This window comes from Blennius ocellaris (genome assembly GCF_963422515.1).
Source record: "Blennius ocellaris genome assembly, contig: SCAFFOLD_50, whole genome shotgun sequence".
In the NCBI taxonomy this organism is placed as follows: domain Eukaryota; kingdom Metazoa; phylum Chordata; class Actinopteri; order Blenniiformes; family Blenniidae; genus Blennius; species Blennius ocellaris.
Window position 1 is genome coordinate 371083 of NW_027661850.1, and position 23298 is coordinate 394380.

General features: G+C 44.9%; 1 protein-coding gene across 3 annotated transcripts; it reads left to right on the top strand.

Annotated features, from left to right (window-relative positions):
- The first annotated feature begins 133 nt into the window (after positions 1-133).
- On the top strand, positions 134-22683 carry ppp6r3 (protein phosphatase 6, regulatory subunit 3). Of its 3 annotated transcripts, none has more exons than XM_080522259.1 (25): positions 134-293; positions 7141-7306; positions 7375-7608; positions 9166-9352; positions 9435-9572; positions 10703-10768; positions 10922-11034; positions 11117-11230; positions 11458-11584; positions 11706-11858; positions 12467-12616; positions 13782-13846; positions 13928-14043; positions 14130-14215; positions 14295-14381; positions 14834-14931; positions 17191-17245; positions 17541-17671; positions 18511-18626; positions 18734-18947; positions 19023-19120; positions 19400-19595; positions 21249-21359; positions 21739-21828; positions 21943-22683. In XM_080522259.1, the coding sequence occupies exons 3-25, from the start codon at positions 7382-7384 to the stop codon at positions 21992-21994; spliced, it is 2790 nt and encodes a 929-aa protein (XP_080378385.1). In that variant the 5' UTR covers positions 134-293; positions 7141-7306; positions 7375-7381; the 3' UTR covers positions 21995-22683. The 3 variants fall into 3 exon arrangements, with proteins under 3 accessions (XP_080378385.1, XP_080378386.1, XP_080378387.1); XM_080522260.1 differs by having other exon boundaries at positions 14852-14931; XM_080522261.1 differs by having other exon boundaries at positions 14885-14931.
- Positions 22684-23298: the final 615 nt, after the last annotated feature.

Here is a 23298-nt window from a genome sequence, read left to right on the forward strand (position 1 = left end):
AAAGATGCACGCTCATTCCAATGAGAAGTCCTGATTGAGTGAGAGCGACAGGATTTCAGCCAATAGCTGGGCAGCACTGGTTTGATTGGCATTTGTTGTCTGCGTGGTGGGGGAGGGGGTCGGTGGAGTGGACGGAAACGCCATCTTGAAAAGTGTCCTCGGATGGTCTTCCGTTTGACGAGTGAAGAATCCTTTTAAATGCTCTATTCTGCGTAGTGCAGGAACCTCTGTTTGTTTTGTAGAGGCCCCGGGCTCAGAGAGGCTGGAGACTCGCCGCGTACCGCTGTCTGTCGGTACGTATCCTGGTGTTCGGTTGACCAGGCCTCTTAGCATGTTAGCATGGCGCTGTCAGACAGTTAAACACGGCCTCAACGTTACCGGATCCCCGCGGTGAGAGCCGGGACCGCGATCTGTTCACTGCGCGTTCATACTGCGTCAGTTTACTGCATATTGTAGCGTTCGTTTGTGTTGATTGCATGTGGTCTGTAGTTCGCAGCAGCTTGCCGAGTAAGCAACGAGCCGGTACGATCCCCGTTAGCAGTGTTTTTACCCGGTGTGGTCCCATTAGCTGTATTTTGGGCCCGGTACCGTCCCCTATTCTGGCCGGTTACAGTCCCCGTTAGCATTGTTTTGGGCCCGGTGCGATCCCGTTCGCTGTGTTTTTACCCTGTGCGGTCTGTTGGCAGTATTTTGACACTGTGATTTCATTAGCAGCGTTTTAGGCCCGCTGCGGCCTCTCTCGCAGTGTTTTGACACGGTGTGGTTCCATTAGCTGTATTTTGGGCCCGGTGCGGTCCCGTTAGCAGTGTCTTAGGCCCGCTGAGGTCCCGTTAGCTGTGTTTTGGGCCCGCTGCGGTCCCGTTTGCTGTGTTTTGGACCCGGCGCGGTCCCGCTAACTGTGTGTTGGACCCGGTGCGGTCCCGTTAGCTGTGTGTTGGACCCGGCGCGGTCCCGCTAGCTGTGTGTTGGACCCGGCGCGGTCCCGCTAGCTGTGTGTTGGACCCGGCGCGGTCCCGCTAGCTGTGTGTTGGACCCGGCGCGGTCCCGCTAACTGTGTGTTGGACCCGGCGCGGTCCCGTTAGCTGTGTGTTGGACCCGGCGCGGTCCCGTTAGCTGTGTGTTGGACCCGGCGCGGTCCCGTTAGCTGTGTGTTGGACCCGGCGCGGTCCCGTTAGCTGTGTGTTGGACCCGGCGCGGTCCCGTTAGCTGTGTGTTGGACCCGGTGCGGTCCCGCTAGCTGTGTGTTGGACCCGGCGCGGTCCCGTTAGCTGCGTGTTGGACCCGGTGCGGTCCCGCTAGCTGTGTGTTGGACCCGGCGCGGTCTCGTTAGCTGCGTGTTGGACCCGGTGCGGTCCCGCTAGCTGTGTGTTGGACCCGGCGCGGTCCCGTTAGCTGTGTGTTGGACCCGGCGCGGTCCCGTTTGCTGTGTGTTGGACCCGGCGCGGTCCCGTTTGCTGTGTGTTGGACCCGGCGCGGTCCCGTTTGCTGTGTGTTGGACCCGGCGCGGTCCCGTTTGCTGTGTTTTGGACCCGGCGCGGTCCCGATTGCTGTGTTTTGACCCGCCGGTGCGGTCCCGATTGCTGTGTTTTGACCCGCCGGTGCGGTCCAGTTCGCAGTGCTGTGACCCGCCGGTGCGGTCCAGTTCGCAGTGTTTTGACCCGCCGGTGCGGTCCAGTTCGCAGTGTTTTGACCCGCCGGTGCGGTCCAGTTCGCAGTGCTGTGACCCGCCGGTGCGGTCCAGTTCGCAGTGTTTTGCCCCGCCGGTGCGGTCCAGTTCGCAGTGTTTTGCCCCGCCGGTGCGGTCCAGTTAACAGTGCTGTGACCCGCCGGTGCGGTCCAGTTAACAGTGCTGTGACCCGCCGGTGCGGTCCAGTTCGCTGTGTTGTGGGCCCAGGTTTGTTGCCAGGTTGTCGGTGTGGCTTTATGTAAAAGAGCCATCTGAATGAGCTGATTCTCTGTCGTCAGAGCAGTGAGTTGATCATTCTTGAAGTCCATTTGTTTGCATCTTCCAGGGAAACCTTGTTGATTGTAACATGTCGATTTTCTTGTGGACGCTGAGGAATGGTAAAATCCCTGTTTGCCAGTTTAACAAGGAATATTATTTACTCAGCTTGTCCGACTGGTAACTAGGAATAAAAGAGCCACATACTTTGTGCGTGACAGGTTAGTTGAAGGTGTGAGATAACTAGTCTTGTTTCCTTATTCCTCTGGTGCCAGGGTGGAAAAGTTCGTGTGGCTGTCATGTAAAGTGGTCATACTTCAAACCACATTGGTACTGTTTAATGGAAATATTATGTCCATGTAAACTGAGATTATTAATTGCAGTCAAACTGTGATCAGTAGAATTATCTAAAATCTTCATCTATTGGCTGCAAACATCCCAGATCTTGAGTTGATCTTGAGTGAGACAATCTATAGTCATCTATAAAAGTGGAGGAGTCAATTATAATAAAATCTTTGCAAAACCTGGAAAAGAGGACATATACAAAAACTTTGGTGGTGAATGGAGTAGTAGAATGTAAATTTTTTTTTTTAATCATCTATTTGCAATAGTGTTTTCAGCAAATGAGTCAAATTTATCATTTGGCCGGCAATTTGCCAAAGACATCAGAAATATTACCTTTTAGGTAAATATTGGCAAACACCTCAACACGTACACTTTCCATAATATGAAGGATGAGCGTGGTGATAATAAGATGAATATCCACCAGAAATGATTTGAAATTGCTCCTGGGTGTGACTATCTTTTAGTGTTTGCCCTGTGGTTGAGTGGCTACCTGACCTGGGTGTACCTGGTGTCAGGCCACATCAGCTTTCTCCGGCTTTCTCTGTGGCCCTCCAGATTATGATGTGAAGAAAGCTAATTAATTGTGAAGCCTAATTGCAAGTTTTTTCTAAATATTTGGAAAATAAATGTTTTGTTCTGGTTGGATGATCAAGTGTAGATCCATTTAAATGGATATTTAAATCCAGTGAGCTTAGTTAGTACAGTTTACATTAAAATGTAATTCCCATGAAATGCCCTCATACTTTTATTTAATTATTTCATGTTATGTAATTTTCTGTTTATCAGGCATTTCTTGGAAGATTAGAAGTTGTCTCTGCATGTTTACGTGTATAGATAAAAGTCAATAAAATAATAGCGTGATAATTTGGCCGTTGGGCTGAGTGGATGATGTTTATGTTTGTGGCTCTAATGATGGAAGTTGGCCACTGCTGACATTTGACCTGAGATAACTGTATTATGGAAGTGAACTTCATGCAGTGTACTACAATCTATTTGATTATTTTCTTACACTATTCAATATACCAGGAGGTTATTGATGTCTGTATTGTCGCTTATCAGATCCAAGGCTCATTTTAGTTGAGGGTGCGCTTTAGGGCTTCAACTAATGATTATTTCAATAATCGCTTAGTCGGTCGATTATTTGATTATTTAAAAGCACATAACTGAACCAATACAAAGATGTACGCAATATAAATACATATATACACATGTATATAAGATGATGATTAAATCAGATTTAATGTATGTCAGGGACGACACACAGTCCAGTTTCATCCTCAGTGGACCAGACTGGTAAAATATTGCTATAATAACCTTTAAATTTACACTTCAAAGATTTTCTTTGTTGTGGTCACATTGTACATAATGAAATTGTCTATATTTTTACGAGATCAAACAGCAGTATGGAGCGATACAGAGCAGTAAAGTAAATCAGAGCCAAATCTGGTGCGATTCCTCCAGAAAGTAGTTTAAAAAGTAGGCGGGGCTTAGAGCTCCACAGATATGTGATATTGCAACGGTAATCTTAGCCGAGGCGGGAGACCTTTTGAATCCTCTGTTGTTTACATCCTTCATTTTGCACTGGTTGTTTTGCTTCGTCTCCCCGCACCTGAGCGTGCTCTGGCAGCTCGCCGCTTGGCTCGAGTGCTGCGCCGCAACTTGTGTTGTTTCTGAGAGCAAACGCCAATCGGCTCTGGTGATGTGTCCCTGGCATCGGAGCGCCCTCCTGCGGCTAGCCAGTTAGCTTGTGTGCTGCGCCGCAACTTGTGTTGTTTCTGAGAGTAAATTCCAGTCGGCTCTAGTGACGTCTTCCTAGCATCGGAGCACCCTCCTGCGGCTAGCCAGTTAGCTTGACTGCCGCGCCGCAACTTGTGTGTTTCTGAGAGCAAATGCCAGTCGGCTCTAGTGATGTCTTCCTAGCATCGGAGCGCCCTCCGGCGGCTAGCCGGTTAGCTTGAGTGCTGCACCGCAACTTTGATTTTTCTGAGAGGGCGAATGGCGGCCGAGTGACGCATAAATCGCATGACATAACAAATCGGTAATGAAATTTGTTGCCAACACTTTTAATAATTGTATTTAATCAATTGTATTGATTTGTTGTTGTTGCAGCCCTTGTCCGCTTACAACTAACTTTATCCGACTCACTCCCAGGGCCAGTTTACACGGCAACAAATACGAGTGTATCCACAAAACCTTGTTCACTTTTAGGGGGGTCCATTTACACAACACCAGTAGGATCCACTATCCGTAAAGTTTTTAAACTGGCTCGACTCCCAAGGTGGAAAGATTCTTTCAATCGCTATTCCCTCCTGCCGAGACTGGTAGAGGATATGGCGCCTCTTGCTGCACATGCACATCTCTTCTCCTTCCTCCCCATTCGAAAACAAGTCCTGCCCCTGAAAACAAACATAGCGGACCCATAGTAGCTTGACTCGCGGTCAGTATTCTAGTTTTATCGTCCATATCAGTAGTTTTATAGTTGAGACTCTCCCCTGATAAGTTCCGATGCATCATCAGTCTATATGGATGTCGGGTTCGCTCTATTTTCTTCACCGTGATAGTGTATTGTTTTCTGCACGCATGTCTGTGTGGTTTCATTATAAAATAAAGCAACAGCCCCCCCCGTGGCCCAGCAGACTAACTACATCGTTTTCTCTCTGTCTGCTGCCACAGTGGAAACGCACTCCTTTTTTTAACAGATTAGGTGTTGTAAAGTGAAACTTTGCTTAGGCGGAAGAAGTTAATGCGAACTCAATAACACCGTACCTAACAGTTACTTTGCTTGTCTGTTTTGTAGCTTGTGCACTATGTAATATCCTGTGGGCCCGATTGGACCCTGGAGCAGCTCAGTTTAGGTCAAAAGGACGTACGTTTGACCCCCTTGTATTAGATTGTAAGGTCCGTGCTGTAAGCCGAGTATGCAGAGCTCGTTCTCATGCTTCTAAGCTGAGGATGTTTTAGTTGATGTATTAAGGCACTTGTGAACATAACTTTTGTTCAACTGTGATTAAAACACTGTGAGAAAACACACATTTTATTGAGTGTTGCTCACAGATCAGTTATAGAGGAACAGCTTTAACTTTGTGCTTTGGATTTTCATGTGACTATTAAATGCAGATGGTTAAAAACAAAAGAAAGCGAGCATTGGAGTACTGCAGGATACCAGCTACTAGTCTGCTGTAACCTCCAGTATGCATGGATCCTTAACACTCCAAATGCTTTTCTTACCAAGTACGAAGTTTTGATCTGGTCTTCTGTTCTGGCCGTTCTCGTCACAGTATTGGTCCGAACTGCAGAACACCACACATTGAGTAATTTTCCTGCTTTGTGCAGCTTACTCTGAAGTCAAAATTAATCAGACAAACATAAATTCTGCTCGGATAGATTGCCACATCATGTAGTTTCTCGCTAGCACTATGGATTTATGTTTTCAATTCAACTATTTATATAGCACCAAATACAACACAGTCATCTCTTGGTGCTTTTAACAGAGAAAAGAGAAAAACACAATGGATCCATACGAGCAAGCAAGTTTATTTGCGACTGTGGAAAGAAAAAACTCTTAACAGGAAGATACCTTTGCAGAAACCAGACTCAGTGGTGGCGGCATTCTGCTGACCGGTTGGGGTGAGGGGAAAGAGGAGAGGAAAGGATAGGGAAGACAGAAATGGATTGGGTGGGAAGATACAAACCTTGATTCGGGTAATTGGCGAGAAACGGACCCTAGTCGAGAGAGACAGACAGACAGAGAGAGAGAGAGAGAGTGTTTTGAAGGAGCCCTAAATGTAAGCTTTACTAAATGGAAAAGTCTTGAGTCTGGTCTTAAAAGTAGAGACTGTTTCAGCCTCCCTAACTGAAACTGGGATTTCTTACCTCCAGGGGGCAGCACTCTGAGAACCAGGTGTTCTTGGGAGATATGGGACTAACAGTTCTTTCAGATAAGATGGGGCCTGGTTGTTAAGAGCTTTATAAGTTAGAAGCAGGATTTTAAATTCTATTCTAGATTTAACAGGAGCCAATGAAGAGAGGTTAGTATTGGAGTGATGTGATCTCTTATGCTGGTCCTTGTCAGGACTCTCGCTGCAGCAGTTTGAATCAATTGAAGACTTTTTAAGCAGTTATTTGGAAAAAAGGATAATAGAGAGTTACAATAGTCTACTCTCCAAGTAATTAATGATGGATTAGTTTCAGTATCACTCTGAGTCAGCATGTTTCTAATTTTGGAAATATTGCTTAGGTGAAAAATGGCAGTCCTGCAGATTTGTTTAATGTGTGATTTAAAAGATAAATCCTGGTCAAAAATAACTCCCAGGTTCCTCACAGTGGTACTGGAGGTCAAAGTGATACCATTCAGGGTGGCTATATCTTTAGATAATTTGTCTCTCAGGTGTTTTGGGCCAAATATAATACTTTCAGTTTTATCCGAGTTCAGGAGAAGAAATATAATAACATATTGTTTCCATAACCGATCCTGGGGACAGTCCTGATGACTGTGTTAATGAATACTTGTCAACTGTGATGTTTTAAATTGTTATCAATAAAGTTGCTATGCTGTGCTAACTCGTCTTGATGGGGGGGGGGGTATCTAAAAAATCAGAAAACTGGCAAATTCCAAGTTTTTTTTTTTAAAACAGAGTTCCTCAAATTGTTATATCAGGAATTTTGATTGCCTTCTATCACACGTGTAGTGAATCTAAACATTCAACCACCATTCAGCTGCCCTTCGTTGTCGTTTAGATTGACTCAGGATGTGGTGCATGCGACACTCTGAGAAGTGAGCCTTGTCTGAGATCAATGACTAAAAGCTGTGTGTGATTAGAACTGTAACACCAGTGTTTCTGTGTGCCTCACAGGTGTGTGCTGTTGAACTACTTTATGTGTGCTTCGTCTCTGTTCATCAACGCCGTCTGCCTGATTGCCCATCCGACTGGCTCGCCTGGAATGGGCCACAATTCCCAAAGACTAGAACAGATCTCCTTTTAACCTGAGCTCCGCTGCCTGGACTCCGCACACTCACAGGTAGGAGCAGCAGTCTGTTCTGTATGCACATCAATCCACGGTACGCTCATCTGGCCTTTCCTGTGAAGAGCCAACATGTTTTGGAAATTCGACCTCCACACAACATCCCATATCGACACGCTGCTGGAGAAGGAGGATGTGACCCTCACAGAGGTCATGGATGAGGACGATGTCCTGCAGGAGTGCAAGGCCCAGAATCACAAGCTGGTGGATTTCCTGCTGAGGCCACAGTGCATGGAGGACCTGGTGACCTTCATCACACAGGAACCCAGCACTGATGTTGAGGAGAAGGTCAAATACAAGTAAGAGAAATATCACACAGGTATCCACCTCTTAGATCCACTGATTTGTGCTAGAATGTCCAGGATTTTTCTACATTGACAAAAAAAATGGGAATAGCTTTTCTGGATTTCAGAAATTCAGAACTATCATGTGAATCCCTGCAGTGTGTTGTAATGTCGGCCAGAATTGAGCTTGCTGTAGGTGAGCTCCAGGGGTTTCAATTGAAAGTGTTATGTGTCATATTTCTGACGGACTTAAACGTGGCTTTTATTCATCCACATTTCAGATATACTTTATCCAGATTCACACAACAGAGGCTGGAGCCTTTCACATTAGGGCGTATGAAGACTTGGCTTCACACTAAAGTTCTGTGAATGAAAGTTCCCGTTTCAAAGGTTTGAAGTTTACAGTCTGCAAATAAAAGCCTTGGCTCAGGAGCACCACGATTATTACTGCAATTATTCCCAGGTGTGTCTTGAACTTCCATTTCCTTAAAGAAATCATCTTCTCCAGCTGTTCACTCCTCCTGGCCTGGTCGGTCCAGAAACCTTGTATTCAAAGTTTCCAGCTCCTCCTTGATTTTCCTCCATTAGAATATCAGATCCTAGGAGCTGCATTCAGAATCTGCTGTGTCTGTCTGAGCTGGACTGGCTCCGCCCATACATGCTCATCTATGGGAAGAGGAGGAAGTACTTCCTCTTGTGGTGCCATGTGCCAGAGCAGAGCTACCCAATTATGGGAGGAGTCAGTGGAACAGCTTTGAGCAAGCTGTGCACTCCTCACTGCCCGCCCCCACCTTGCAGTGAAGTGCCATAAACTGTGCACTGCCGTCAAGTGGTATCGGTATCGTGGTATCACTGGCAATTTTTATGAGTTTGGGCACCCATGCCTGGTATCAAACCAATACCCGATACTGGTATAGGTATCGGTGCATCCCTACCTTGAACCTTACTGTACCACTAACTTTCACACGATCACAAAACAGATCAGATATGAGCCACTTGTGAGTAGAAAATCTAAATTGGGGGCATTTGCCTGAAGTGTGAATGTGCATGTGTGAAGCAGTGCAGCTGGAACAGGTGACATGAGTGGTACGGCAGCTCTGCACTCTACAAGTGGCACAAGATAATTCACACAATGCCATGTTCATTTTTAGGAAAATACTTATGCTTTAATATCATTTCCAGTATATTGCAGCTTTGTATTCTACCTATATTGGATATCTTTTAGTTTGTCAAACTATGTCGGAATGTCGGACTTTTAAAAGTCCGACATTCCACATACCACTGTTGAAAAGCCAGAGCTTCAGTTATATTAATAAGTTGGTGAAGATTTCCATTCATAGCACCAAGCTGGGTGTTCACTTACTCGTCATTAACTTTAAACCCACATCAATGGGATGAATTTGCGGGCATACATAAATCTGCTGTTTTCAATTTTAGATTTCAATATTTAAAATACCATTATTCGTTTTTACTGCACTGCAAGTCTTGATTTCATGTATTGAACATTTAGGCCTGGATTATCACTTTCTCTGAGTTGCAAATTTCAGGGCAGGTTTTCTTTGCCCCCTGCAGGTATCCCAACATATCGTGTGAGCTGCTCACTTCAGATGTGAGCCAGATCAACGACAGACTAGGAGAAGATGAAAAGCTGCTGATGAAACTCTATGGTTTCCTCCAGAATGAGCACCCTCTCAACCCGCTGCTCGCCAGCTTCTTCTCCAAGGTCCTTTCTATTCTCATAGGTCGCAAACCTGAACAGGTGAGCCTTCCACAAATGACCCCATGAATCAAAGCGTTTCTGTCAACACTTTGTGATGTGCGATCATTGACTGTCTTTACAGATAGTGGATTTTCTGAGGAAGCGGGAGGACTTTGTTGATCTGATGATCAAACACATTGGGACGTCTGCCATCATGGACCTGTTGCTCAGAATGCTGACCTGCATCGAGCCACAGCAGCTGCGGCAGGACGTTCTCTCTGTGAGGAACACAGCTTTTCTCTCCACAAGCTAAACTGCATATTAGGGCTGGGAGATATGGCCTCAAAATAAAATCTCAGATTTTCTCACAAAAAATGTAATTTACCATTTTATTTTATTTTTCAGGTTTTTTTTCCCCCTATGCTTAAAAGAAAACAAAAAGTACAAATGACACAGATGTCTTAAAACACGTTTGGATTTTATTTAATCAAACTTGATGGAATGAACTCCTATTTACCTCCTGGAATCAAAGTGTCAGTGGTTCTTTTGTAAATTAAAAAAAAAAAGATTGTACAGTTTGAAGTGAGACTGAATTGTTCACATTCAGATTCATTTCATTGCATCATTTTCAAAAACATTAACAAAGAGTTCTCTCAATGCATCTTAACCTGAAGACACATTAAGGCTTGTCCGAATGTCCGGGGCTAGTAAAAGCTTTGCTCGGGCAACTGAATCATCTACCCACCTTGCCCCAACGGGCTGGTGGTATTTTGGCCATATGTTGACATTTTTTTGCAAACGATCCTTGCAGCAGTAACTTCAGTCATGGGGAAGAAGCTATTCTTCAGTCTGTTGGTGCAAGCTCTCATGATAATGATAAAGAGATGCACCTTCCCTGAAAGTCTCATTGAGATATCTTGATTATTAAAGAAACTACAAGTGTTTTTATGTAAAAGGTTATGTTGGTCGAATTCATACATTACCCAAGCTTATAAGTTTCCATTAAACTTTTAGAGTGTGTGGCTTTGAGTTGCTCTACAAAAGCTCTTTTCTTTTATTTGATGGAATCATGTTGTACGAGAACCCGTCCGGCAAAGTCTGCCAGCTTTTCTCAATCCTCCAAAAGTGGTAATGCGCTATAGTGACTGTTCAAAAACAGGCAAATGATTATTCACAGCAACTAACTTAATGCGTTTCACATCCATTTCCTGGAATAAAAGGACTGAACTAAATCACTTGAAGTATGTACACCGTTTGAAAAAGGAACTGTTGTTTTTCTGGAGTGATTAATGGCTTTGATTGGGTTTCCATCGAGAACAGCTTCTTGTCCAAATCCAGTCGGCAAGGAGGGCGTGATGACCGAATGTTTGAATTTGACTTCCTAATATGCTCCGTTCTTCCTCTTTCCAGTGGCTGAATGAGGAGAAGGTGATCCAGAGACTGGTGGACATGGTACAGTCTTCTCAGGATGAAGATGTGCGTTTCTTTCATTGTTCATGGTTCATGTTGATGTGGGTTCTTCCTAAACTGAGGAATGCATTTCTGCATTTTGGGGATCATTTATTATTTTAACAGGCGAGTTTGATTACAGTCTGAAGGTTTTAAAGTCACTCTTTGTTTCGGGCACAGAGACACTCGAATGCCTCCCAGTCACTGTGTGAGATCATCAGACTAAGCAGAGACCAGATATTCCAGGTCCAAGGCTGCTCCGAGCCTGACCCCCTGCTAGCTACACTTGAGAAGTACGTTTGTTTCCTCATTTACAACAGTGTCTGCGTTCATGTGATGGATATTAATACCAGCTTCATCTTCATGTCCCCTCAGGCAGGAGACGGTGGAGCAGCTGCTCTCCAATATCTTTGACAAGGAGAAGAATGACTCTGCCATCGTCAGCGTCATCCAGATCCTCCTCACTTTGTTTGAGACACGGAGACCAGCGTATGTGCTTTCTGTCCACGTTTCCGCTTTAAGTGTCTCTGAAAGCTGTCAGGCGCTTGACAATAAAGAGAGTTTCAAATGAGGGTGGCAGTGACAGACTTTAGCGCAGGTCCACAAGTTGAGGGTTTGATTCTTCTTTTTGTGCTCAAAGTGTCCTTAAACATGATGCTGAGTGTGTGAAAGTGGTTTGGAGGGCTTATCTCATCACTTGTCCTTGGATGCTGCAGGTTTGAAGGTCACATGGAGTGCCCTCCTGGGATGTCCCACCCTTCATTCTCAGTCAACCACAGCATCCTGGAGGCCGTGAGACCTCGACTCAAAGACTTTCACCAGCTGCTACTGGAACCCCCAAAAGTAAAATAAAAGTCAAGTTTTTCACAAAGAAATATTCATCCATTCATTTTACTTTAGTACCTTTTCTGTATTTCACAATGTTCATACATGTTCTGACTGGTGTCGACTCTCCCACTTTCAGAAGAATGTGATGAAGACAACATGGGGCGTGCTGGACCCCCCAGTGGGAAACACCAGACTGAATGTAGTGAGACTGGTGGCCAGTCTGCTGCAGAGCAACACGCACAGCATCAACACAGAGCTCATTAACCTCAACACACTGGGAGTCATACTCGTGAGTACAGCGCCCCGTCTCTCTCACTTTGCAACATCCATCCATCTTCTATACCACTTGGCCTGTTCATGGTGGCGGGAGGCTGGAGCTGCTCCCAGCCCCCTGTGGGTGACGGCAGGATTCACCTGGACGGGTAGCCAGTATGTCACAGGACAAACACTCAAACGCACATCTACACCGAGGGGCAATTTAAGTACACAAGTTATCCTCACAGGCGTGTTTTTGGACTGTGGGAGGAAACCCACGCGCACACAGGGAGAACATGCAGACTCCACATAGAAAGGCCCCAGGTGGGATTTGTACCCATGACCTGTGAGGCGAGATTAACCACTGCCCCACGGTGTGGCCACCATTGATCATAACCTAGCGTCTTCACTTTGCGGGTATTGTGCATCCAATGTAAAGACTTTTAGCGCAAGATGAAGGTATCTTGTCTTTTTGTGTCGCTAGTTGTGATTGCGCATCAGAAATGTCTGAATAAGCCACTTGATGAACCCAACCAGCATTGGCCTGATGGTCGCTCTGTCCACTGTCCATCAGGCTGTATTGGAGAGGATGTGATTCATTTATTATATTCATGGCTGTTTTTCTCCGTTTTGTGTCGATAGGATATGTATTTCAGATACATCTGGAACAACTTCCTCCACATTCAGGTGGAAATCTGCACAGCCATGATTCTGGCGATGCCTCCCGCCCCCACAGATATCCAGCCAGACATGGAGCAGGAACATCAGAGGGAGAGCGTCCTCATCAGACATGTACGACTTCAATACATTATGTAGCACAGTGACTCATTGACCCACTTCCTTCTCTCTGCACTCTGTTTCTAATTATTCCCTTCCTGATGAGTAGAACTAAGCCATGTAGAGAAATCTACATAATGTCGTGTGTGTTCTTTGGAAACTTACTGTGGTAACTTGGGAAGCACCGATGCAGTTTTTTTGACTTCCAATCCGATCCACATACCCAAATTTGAATATCTGCTGATACCAATATTATTCCGATACCAAAGCTGTTTATTTTAATATTATTGTTACAGTTGATTTTATATGATGCAGTAATAAACTCCTCTCTACAGTAAAGTATGAATTATTGGAATGTTTGCATGTTTTCTCACAAAAGACAACTTGAGGTCAGTAGAAGGTGAGAAAAGGAAGCAGTACAAACTATTTTAGTTCCATGTGGACAATGTGGGGTCTGAGTGACGTCATCATCTCATAAGAAACTAGTTCCATCTTTAAAACCTCACAATCGATTTATTAATCCCTGGAGAAATTCTTTAGCAACGCAGCACAAAATGCAATTTGTACAGCTCTAACACAGCTCCAACCATTGGGACTATTTTCAGGGATTACAGTGTGGAGTAGGATGCAGCTTCACAGAGGCGTGAATCGCCTGTTACTGCGAAGGAACGAGCCGTTCTCCTCGGCGAACTGGCAGTTTAAAATGCTGATGCCTGGCTGCAGAGTGTCTGCCTCGCTGTACAACGTCTTTACAACCATTCACGTCAATACTTTACGATGTTTTGAGTGTAAAATCTGATCAAACGGCAACATATTATCATGAAAAGTCTGATAGTACAACGGCGCTAGTTCCATAATATGCAAAGCTGACTGCAAACTGTGGGAATAGATTTTCTGACTCACTACTGTCTCATTGAGACCCACCTCCGTTCACGAAATCCATTCCACATTTTGCAGTGAGCCGAGCAGAGCAGCCGGAACAAAAACACTTTCAGCAGAAGCACAGATGAAGCTTCACGGATCAGAAACCTCCGCAGGTTGGATCGGAATGCGATCCGTGAATTACGTTCATATCGGAACCTGATACCGATACTGGATCGGATCAGCCCCATCCCTTGTTGTAACTATAGTAGTGTGGATACTATTTTTTGGGTTAAATGTGTATTTTTCTTCCATCCAGCTCTTTCAAAAGTGCCAGTTCATTCAGAGAATCGTTGATGCCTGGAACTCCAATGAGAAAGAACAGTGAGTGTGCTTGGTGTGTCTTCAGTGGTAAAGCTGAGCACTGGTCTTGCAGCAGCCTGACTGTTGTGGTTTGTGTTTTAGAGCTGAAGGTGGTCGGCGACGGGGCTACATGGGTCACCTCACCAGAATAGCCAACTCTATAGTTCATAACTGTGACAAAGGCCCAAATGGACCACAGATACAACAGCTCATCTCAGGCAAGGCTTCGCCTTCTCTTCATTTGCGCGCCGTTAATGTTCACATGGCATCGCTCACCCTTGTTTCCATAATGTGTGTGCTACAGAGCTCCCCACTGAAGACAGAGAGAAATGGGAGGTGTTTATTTCTGGGCAGCTGGCTGACACCAACAAAAGAAACACTGTGGACCTGGTGAGTCTCCACCGTCAGGATGGTGCTGTGGCCAATGCTACAGAGCCCATTCTCAAGGCTAAAGTGAGTGTTTGTCCAGGTCAATACACACCACATCCATTCCTCCAGTGACGACGAGGTGGACTTCAAAGACAGCAGCTTTCACCAGGATTCTTCTCTTCAACAAGTAAGACCCAAACACACACGAGAACATGCCAACACACAAAAACCCATAGCCACAAGCGCTGACCATGTGCCATGTCCACATCTTCAGCGTTTTTGTTTCTCCCTAAAAAGGAAGGGCAAAATGTCTTTCTTTTAAAGTATTTTTAAGAGACTTCAGTTGGAGTTATTCTGTGACTATGGGTCCTGCACACACATTTCTACCATGTTTTGTTTGGTTTGTTCATGTAACATGTATTAAATTGTACTTCTTAATGAAATGATTTAGGCATTTTGGCTTTTGTTTGCAAATGCATGTTTTGTGGTTTTAACCAATCTAGCCATCACATGGTACAGTCTTTGTTTTGACAATACAGTATCTGTATCTATTTGCTAATTTTTGTACTGCAAGTGCTACTGACCAGTTCTGTGTAGAGCCAAGACTATATCATTATCGTTGGTCCTGGGTTTTGCCAGGCCTTTTCTGATTATCAGATGCAACAAATGACGTCCAATTTTATTGAGCAGTTCGGCTTCAATGACGAAGAGTTTGCTGATCAAGACGATGTTGTGGAGTGAGTACTCATCCTGCATAACGAGACTTGTCTAATTATTACTGTACAACCGTGAAGGGACAGGACACTGAACACATCCGAGAGCTGCTGTGCCAGGTTTCTACATTTGTGAATGTATTCCATGTATCTATACATCAAACAATTAGATTCTGACAGTCATGATGCTCATCGGAAATATTCTTCTGATGATTGCTCTGAAGACCCCGTTCCCTGCCATTTGTGGCTGCTATAATAAACTATCAATTGTGGAAACCAGGTGCACCTCTCACGATGTGGTGTGCTGTTTCTTTCTACCTTCTGAAGGGCGAGCTGGTTTGGGGTTGGTTTATGGTGGTTATAGAGTTTTGGGAAAGTGTCAGTTGCTCAGTGATGAGAAAAGTAGGTTCAAATTTAAACTGTTTCACAAACGTCAGGTGTGCTCAAATCGGCAGTTTGTGTTCAAGTTGTCTTCCTCTTATAAGAAACCTTGACTTTTTCTCACGACTACTTCATGCAGATTGTAATGTTTCTGATGTGTGGAAGTAACCACAGAAAAATGAGCTGGATTATGTCGAAATACATGAACACTGGAGTTCAGTTTGGTTTCAGATAACATGGAAGCAACATGAATTTAAAAATTAACATTTTGGGGGACTTGGATCAAATGAAATTCGGGTGTTGATGCTCTTAATTAATGCCTCTATTGGAAAACATCAATGACTGACTTAATCACTGCCCTGCACTGTGTACCTGTCAGTGGTGCTGGTTTCCTACCTGTGCTTTCACTCTTTCTGGACCGTGCATGTCGGGGTTGGATGATCACCAAGGGTTGATTCCACCAATTCCCCAGCAAATGTGTTTTATTTATTGACTGAGAGGTCGACACTGACCAGCTATGATGAATGCACATGTAGGAAGGTGAAATCACAGCACTCCTGTTCGTACTCTACCAATTGCGGGGAAATTCTAGTTCATAGCTTATGAGGTATATGTGGGCATGCCTGGGATTTCCACTTGGCTAAAATCCTGGCTGTTTGGAAAGGTTCAAAGGTCCAAACGATTGAATTCATGCAGCTCAGCTTGCCTTGAGGTAAACCTCAGCTTGTACACACCGCAGATGTTGGAACCGTCGGTTGGGTGTCAGGTTTATCAGCTCTTGTACGTCTGGAAATTCTAGAAATGTACACTTTGCATGCTTTGTGTCCTAAACTATAAAAGTGAGGTTGTTGGGTATCACTTTAAACATTTACTGGATGTTTCCTGTTGGTATCATGCAGTATTTGCTAAACAAATTGGTATCCTGCATTAAAAGCAGACTAATTCGTCGTCTTGTTAGTCGGTGTGTCTGACATGTTCAGCTCTATTACATTCAGCATTTAACGCAGAAAATTGGCCCAAATGTTTGATTTTGATTCTGAGAACACAGAGATCACTGCTTTTGTTTCCTGTGTGTGCTTTAGTGTAGAACGGACGGATGAACGCGATATTTTCGCTGTCTTCATGTGGTAGTGAACGTGGCACGTGTCCCGATTAGGGATGTAACGATTCACTGAGCTCATGATTCCACGCCATTCAAGAGACTATTTTTTCATTGTTACATTTTTTAAACATAAAATTCCCAGACAAGTTGCAACTGAAATATTTGTATTTCTGTTTAACTCAATAGTTTTTTTTCAATTTCTTTTTCAGTACATTATCATATTAAACTTACATTTTATTACCAAGGTAGGTACTGTAACTGACTAAGGGAACTAAGGCTTATTTACTTCTTCTTTTTTTGTAAATTAATAACTTAAAATGGCTTCAGTCCAAGCAATGATCAAATAAATTGACTGGGTTCTAAATCAAATCTCATAGAATAAACGGTGATTGTTCATTGAAGAGACTTTCGTCAAAGGCCCCAGTTTGGAATTCACATGTTGTTTTCAAGGAGTCTGAGTGTGTCCACACTGCCAGGCAGCAGCTCTGAACAGTGACCATACCCCCTCTGTGGGAAAGATGCTGAAGCTGGCTGCTATGGAGAGAAAGGCTTTATGCTCACAAACAATTGGCAAAACTCGTTTGCGCCCTCTGCTGTTGGCATTGCACTGCATTCTATTTTTAACTCCACTGATTACTTGATGGTGTGTGTGGGGAGTTGTAACTGTGTGGTGATGCATCGTTACATCCCTGGTCCTGATTGGATATAGTTGTACATGCAGTGTTGCCTGTTTGTTGCTGTACATGATGAATGCCTAACGACTATAACCAAGCCTAACTCTGTTCTCTTTAACATTGCAGTATTCCCTTTGATAGAATATCAGACATCAATTTTTCACTGAATACAAATGAAAGTGTAAGTACTTTGATTATTGATCTATAATTATCATTCATTGAAAGTAGTAAATTTGAGCCAAAAGAAGCAGCTTCTTTATATCTAGGCCACGCCCCTCTTAACAATCTTCATGTTGTGCAGGATGAGATCAAGTTCTTCTGATAATCTCGCTGCAGCTAATTTTTCTTGAGGTTCTGTTGAGATGCTGTAGGTGTTGACGTTAATCTGTGCTTCCCAGCATGCATCTGCTCTGTTGGATCAACCTTTGTATATCATGCCTGTACAAGCAGGTTTTCAAGTGACTGTCTTTTAACAGGCGAATATAGCTCTGTTTGAAGCGCGCTGTAAGGAGAAAATCCAGCAGTTTGAAGACGCTGGTTCAGATGAGGAAGATATCTGGGATGAAAAAGACGTCACCTTCGCACCAGAGGCACAGAGACGCCCGAGGTGAGCTCAGCACGCCAGACAACACTTTGGAACTGACACTGAGCACGAGCAAAGCCTTCGACAGAAACCTCCCACACATTGAACACTTCAGGACCACTGTGCCTTTTTAAAAAAATGTTTTAGCCTATCTGTGTTTACAAGCCTTTGTGTTGTTTGTTTTGAGCTGCTGTATTTGTACCTTGTTTGGTTGTAAATGAGAGCCAGATTGAATGAATTCCCCCCAGGGATTAACAGTGATTCTGAATGAACTTAACTGCTAAAATAATAGTCAAATAGAATGACAGTTTATAATAATAATAATAGTCTCCATACAGTGCGTCGTAGCAAGGTTCCACTTCTGGAATGTGCTCCCATTAAAATCTAAAGACTTTTATTTGCCATTTTTAACCATTTTACCTTTTTAACAATTTTTAGCAGTTTAATGAAATAAGAAAAAATATCTTTACAACATTTTCTCCCGTATAAGAAAATGAAAAAGGATACATTTTTATCGACACATTAATTTTTTGAGATAGCTGTGAAATGATAAGTAAAGGATGCAGGGTGAAAGGATGAATAACTTTCTATGTCTCACACTCCTTTTTGAACATGAATTAGTGTCTTTAGAATCTTGATTTTCTCTTGTCCTTGCTTGTAAACCATGAAGTAAAATAAACCAATGAAAGCTGCAGACTTGCAAACAGCTCGGGCTGTTTTTGTGTCAACTTTTATGTAATTAAGTTATTTTGCTCTGTCAGAATTTCTGCATGTGAGCTTGATCTCGCCATAAACATTTCCCTTCTCACTTGTAGTGAATGCTTGAGTCCGTGTTGTTCAGCTGTGGAATGTGTTCTGTCCAGGAGTTCAGGCAGCACGGACAGTGAGGAGAGCACAGATTCAGAGGAAGAGGACGTCAAACGAGATCCGTTTGAGGTTTCCAACCTGGGCACTGATGACAGGATGGAAGTTGACACGGGTACGCACCTGATTTTGTCCAGCTACAATCTGTTCACTTCCACTAGTTGTGTTCGACTTGTGTGAGTCCAGTCCCTGACGCGTTGTGGTGAATACTTCATGGTTCAGGGCCGGTGTGGACAGCCAACTTTGATGACATCCCCATGGACACAGGTACATCCACGGCTGCCGGCTCCAGTCCCAACAATCCCGCCACGTCACCCCCCTCGTCCTCCTCTCCGCCCCCCACCGAGGCCGTCCCCGAGGCCACCTGGAGCGCCTCTCGTGCTGCCTCCGCCAACTCTGAAGGCTGGGCCGATTTCTCCAACTTCACCCCCGTCAGGTGCAACGTCGCACTCTCTGCTGTTTTCTCCTTTCAACTAAATCTCATTCTTTGATTCCGTTTTCTCTCTTTCAGCCCCAAAGACCCCTTGAGGTGCAACTCGCCTGTTGCTATGGAAACCAGCACTGAGACAATGGACCCACTTGGGGTCAATGCACCCATCCAGAGTGAAGGTAGGAGTCTTCAGTTTGCTCTTGAGGTCAATTTTAGCTGTTCGAGCTGATAATTGTAGTTCTGTAACAAGGTTCTACATGTTAGACCTTTGATTTGTGCAGCGCCGGAACTTCTGCTGTTTAGAATTGGTTCCGTTTATAAGTCGTTTGAGTAGCGGAATGAAATCGAGCTACATTAAATTCTAGCATCGAGTGCTGTTAGCCATGTTTGGATGAAACCACAGCTGGAATGATTGTTCTTACCAGACCTCACACCAACTGCCTCTGTGTCTCCCTCAGACTTTGATGGCTGGCTTGGTACGAGTGTGGCTTCTACCTTGTCCACTGCACCAAAGGATTCTGGGAAATCCAAGCCTGAAGAGGAGAGCGCATGTACTGAGCAGCGCAGCATCACAGAAACCGTTATCAACGGCTCCATGAAAGAAACGGTCAGCCTTACCGTGGACGCCAAGACGGAGACTGCCGTCTTCAAGAGGTACGTCGGTCCCGCTCACACTGGATCTCACCTGGGCCCAAGGACCGCTTCAGTTCTGAGGCTGTGGTCGGACCCAACGGGGAGCAGTGAATTCAGCTGTCACTCCCACGTCGGCACGTGTCTCATTATTGTTGTCACATTTGTTGCTCTCACTGTGAACACATGGCCATGAAGTTTAGAGACTGCTCCAGCGAATCCTGTGTATTTCTATTGATGCTCCTGATGGGTCTCCACACTACGCCTTGCACTTCCTCCTGTTGCTGTCCACTCACTGATTCCCAACCACCATTACGGCCCCATGTCAGTGTAAAGTGCTGACCAGGATGACCTGGAGCATCTGAAATGTTTCTTTTAACGTTCCAGTTTTCTGCCAACACAAGAACAATTCCGAGCCGTTTCACTGAGACTGTGATTCCGAGCTCCGTCAGGAATTCTGCCCATTGGCCCACGTTAGCGTGCGGCTGTCCCTCATCCTCCGTCCGCTTGTCGATGCTGCATTACTTTGTCTGTGTGTGTCTGAAATAACAATTGAACGAAGTGAGCGACACTTACAATCTGAGCTTCCCCTCTCTCCTTTGCTCTGCGTTGTGGGTGTGGTCTTCTTCAGAGTGTTGAAATCTTATCGGTATGTACAGCCAATCAGAGATCAGCCTGCAGCCGTGATGTAGTCTTGTTGTCACGTCAACCACCAACTTTTCTTTTCCAATTTTGATCTTCTTCTTTGGTTTCTACTCCTTGTTTCTTGAGTTCATTCTTTCCATTCTGCATGTCTTTCTACCAAAGGTGTTGTCCAAGTGCAGATTGTTGCTTTACTCAGGTTGGGCTCCGGTTTCTTCGCACTGCGAGCTCGTTGAAGTGAATTAGTTAGAGGCCAGTTTCTACCGGCATTTCTTTACGTTGTATTTGATTTGATGGCTGTGGCACTGGCCCGGTTAATCACATCCTGGCGTCATAATTTGTGACGTCAGGACGTGTCTCCAGAGACGGCTCATCAGGTTCCCACTGGACATCACTTCAGTGGGATGAAACATTGGGGCTTATCCACAGGTTTCCTTTATTAGTCCACATTTCACTACAACAGCAACAATGGAAAAGACATTTTACTACAAATCCTTTCATTACATCTTTAGCGCCATGAACTTTAAAGTTCTGTTTATTTCTAGTTGACGGCTCAAAAAAGCTGAGCCAAGCATGAGAAGAGTGGCTGGCCAGTGCTGGATGTTAAGAAGCCTGGTGGATCTGAATGTCTGTGGTGTTTTGCTTTGATTGAGGCCTCATCAAGATTATTGGTGGTTCTCTGAGACAAAGCAAGACTGACGGCTGGTACAATCAATTTGGGTCTAATCAGTGCATAGGTCCGCCTACGATTGGCTTGCTCGTAGTTAAAAGGTGAAGCGTGTCTTAGCTAAACAATCCAAACAGTGAACTTTCTCCATTTGCTGTACATCGTGATGCTCCTCTGACGTAGAGCTCACACACTTCTCCCATTTCAAAACAAACCATCCTTTGTTTTACCGTGTTCTGTCAGTTCAGCATGCTTCACTGTTCACATCTCTGTTCTGTGTCTCTGTGGTATCAACCGCACACACTCCATCTGTTAATGTGTGTGTGTGTGTGTGTGTGTCTGTGTTTGTGTATATTTCTGTCTTCCAGTGATGAAGAGAAGATTGCGGCTGCTTCAGAGATATACTCGGTAGAAGAGTGTGGGAACTCTGAGATAACGGGCATCAACAGCTCAGCTGCAGTCTGCTGCCCCAAGACAGGGTCAGACACTAACACACACACACACACACGTCCTACAGACTTGCTATTGATTAAACCAGAATTACCTTTGAACGTCATCGTGACCTTAAGTGTTCAACCCACCGGACCATGGTTTTGTTGGCTCCACATTCCCTCCAGCCTGGAGCCGACGTGGCAGAAAGCAAAGCACTAAACCAGTAACGAGCTGCTCCAGGTGGAATGAACATGAGCCACTTGGTGATACACGAACGTCCTCGACACAAGTGTTTGAGCTCACATCGCTAGCGTTGTGCTCAACACTGCCTCCTGTGTTCACCTCGTGTCCTGCAGACCAAATAAAGACCAGGTTTTACCCCCAGTGGGATGCCACCCCTCATATAACGTGTTTGTCTTCTGCTAGTCTTTGTCCTGGTGTTGGTGAGAAATGTCGGCCCACTGTGGAACTTCCCAACGGTCCTCTGGAGGAGATGTCTGGGGACCAAGAGGCCAAGTAAGTGTGAGGGGTTGCTTTAGTTTGCAGCTTTTTACCGTCTGCTTGATCAACAAGACAGTTCAGTTGTTGGAGTAGTGACTCGCCCTCTGACTCCTGCTGTCGTGTGTGCAGGCCGGACCGCAGTGCAGCGCCCTCGGAGCCGGTGGTGAACGGGCCGGCGTGAGGCTCCTTCACCGTGCTGACCGACAGAATCTTCTGCCACGCAGGGCCCGTTCTCCTGGACAGCCAGCAGGGGGCGCTGCTCACTTGCACCACCAGGACCAGCAATACTCCCCAGTTCATCACAGACCGGTGTACAGACACAGGATGGACTCGAGCAACGCAACAGACGAACTCGAAAGGATCCAGAATAATTTTTCTGCATTTGTTTATATACTGTTGTTCTTATGAGGTGGTGTGCGACTGATATGTTGACACTCGAAACTAAATAGTAATGTTGCTATAGTTAAATGATTGTATGAATAAAATATTTTATAAAAAGAAATGTATACAGAACCACAAGATGAAGCACCACTAAGCTGTTGTGACCAGCTGGATATGTTTAACTCCGACAGCCCCCCCCCTCCCCTCCGAGCAATGCTGCACCTCCATTCAAATGCATTTTAAAAACACACTTAAGTTTTATTTTGCTGCAGCTATTTGTATTTTTTTCTTTCTCATGTGTATGATGCATTGAGATATATTTTTTTTTTAATTCATTATCGAAATCAGATGTTTTGTTACCGTGGCAACACACACTGCCCTCCCTGGAAGATTGCACTCACACTGACTGGATGCCACCTTGTGGCTGGGAGATGTAAATGCATTTTGAGCTTTTGTTTTTGGCCCCAACTAAACTTGTTCAGAACCACAGTCCTCTTCACTCTCTTTCTGAAAAGCTTATATGAACGTCTCTTCCACTGGGAACAGAATTGATTGTAATTTTCACTGAAGTGGAACTAAAGACCTGATGGGCGGGTCGACTTCAGGTCATATGAAGCCACAGCTAGCAGGCGTCCAGTTGTTTGACACGTTTGTCCATCGGGTCAGAACACTTCTCCATGAAGAAATGCAGCAGCAGAGGCTGCATTAGTGTTTCTACTGTGGCGCCAGCGGGGATCCTTTCACTCGGCTTCGGTGCTGCTCTTCCTTCACAAACTCCAGGATCCTTTCTGAAGTACTTATTTTTTTCTTTCTGTCCTGTGGGTCAATGAAACCTTTCTGCATTTGCTCTGAATCGGTCTGAACAGCTAGTCAAATCACGTTACATCAGGGTTTTGGAGTTCAACTGGCGTTTGGAGTGTGTCTCTGTTCAACTGGACCACCGCTCACCATCAATAACATCTGGACCTTGAAGCTCCACCACAGCAGACGACCAGGCTGTTGCTGACCCTCAGACCTGGACCCTAGAAGGTTTGAGCAGGTTCACCCTCCACAGTGGAACATCTGATGGAGATGTCAGGGTTCTGGAGCATGACAAGTTCTCTG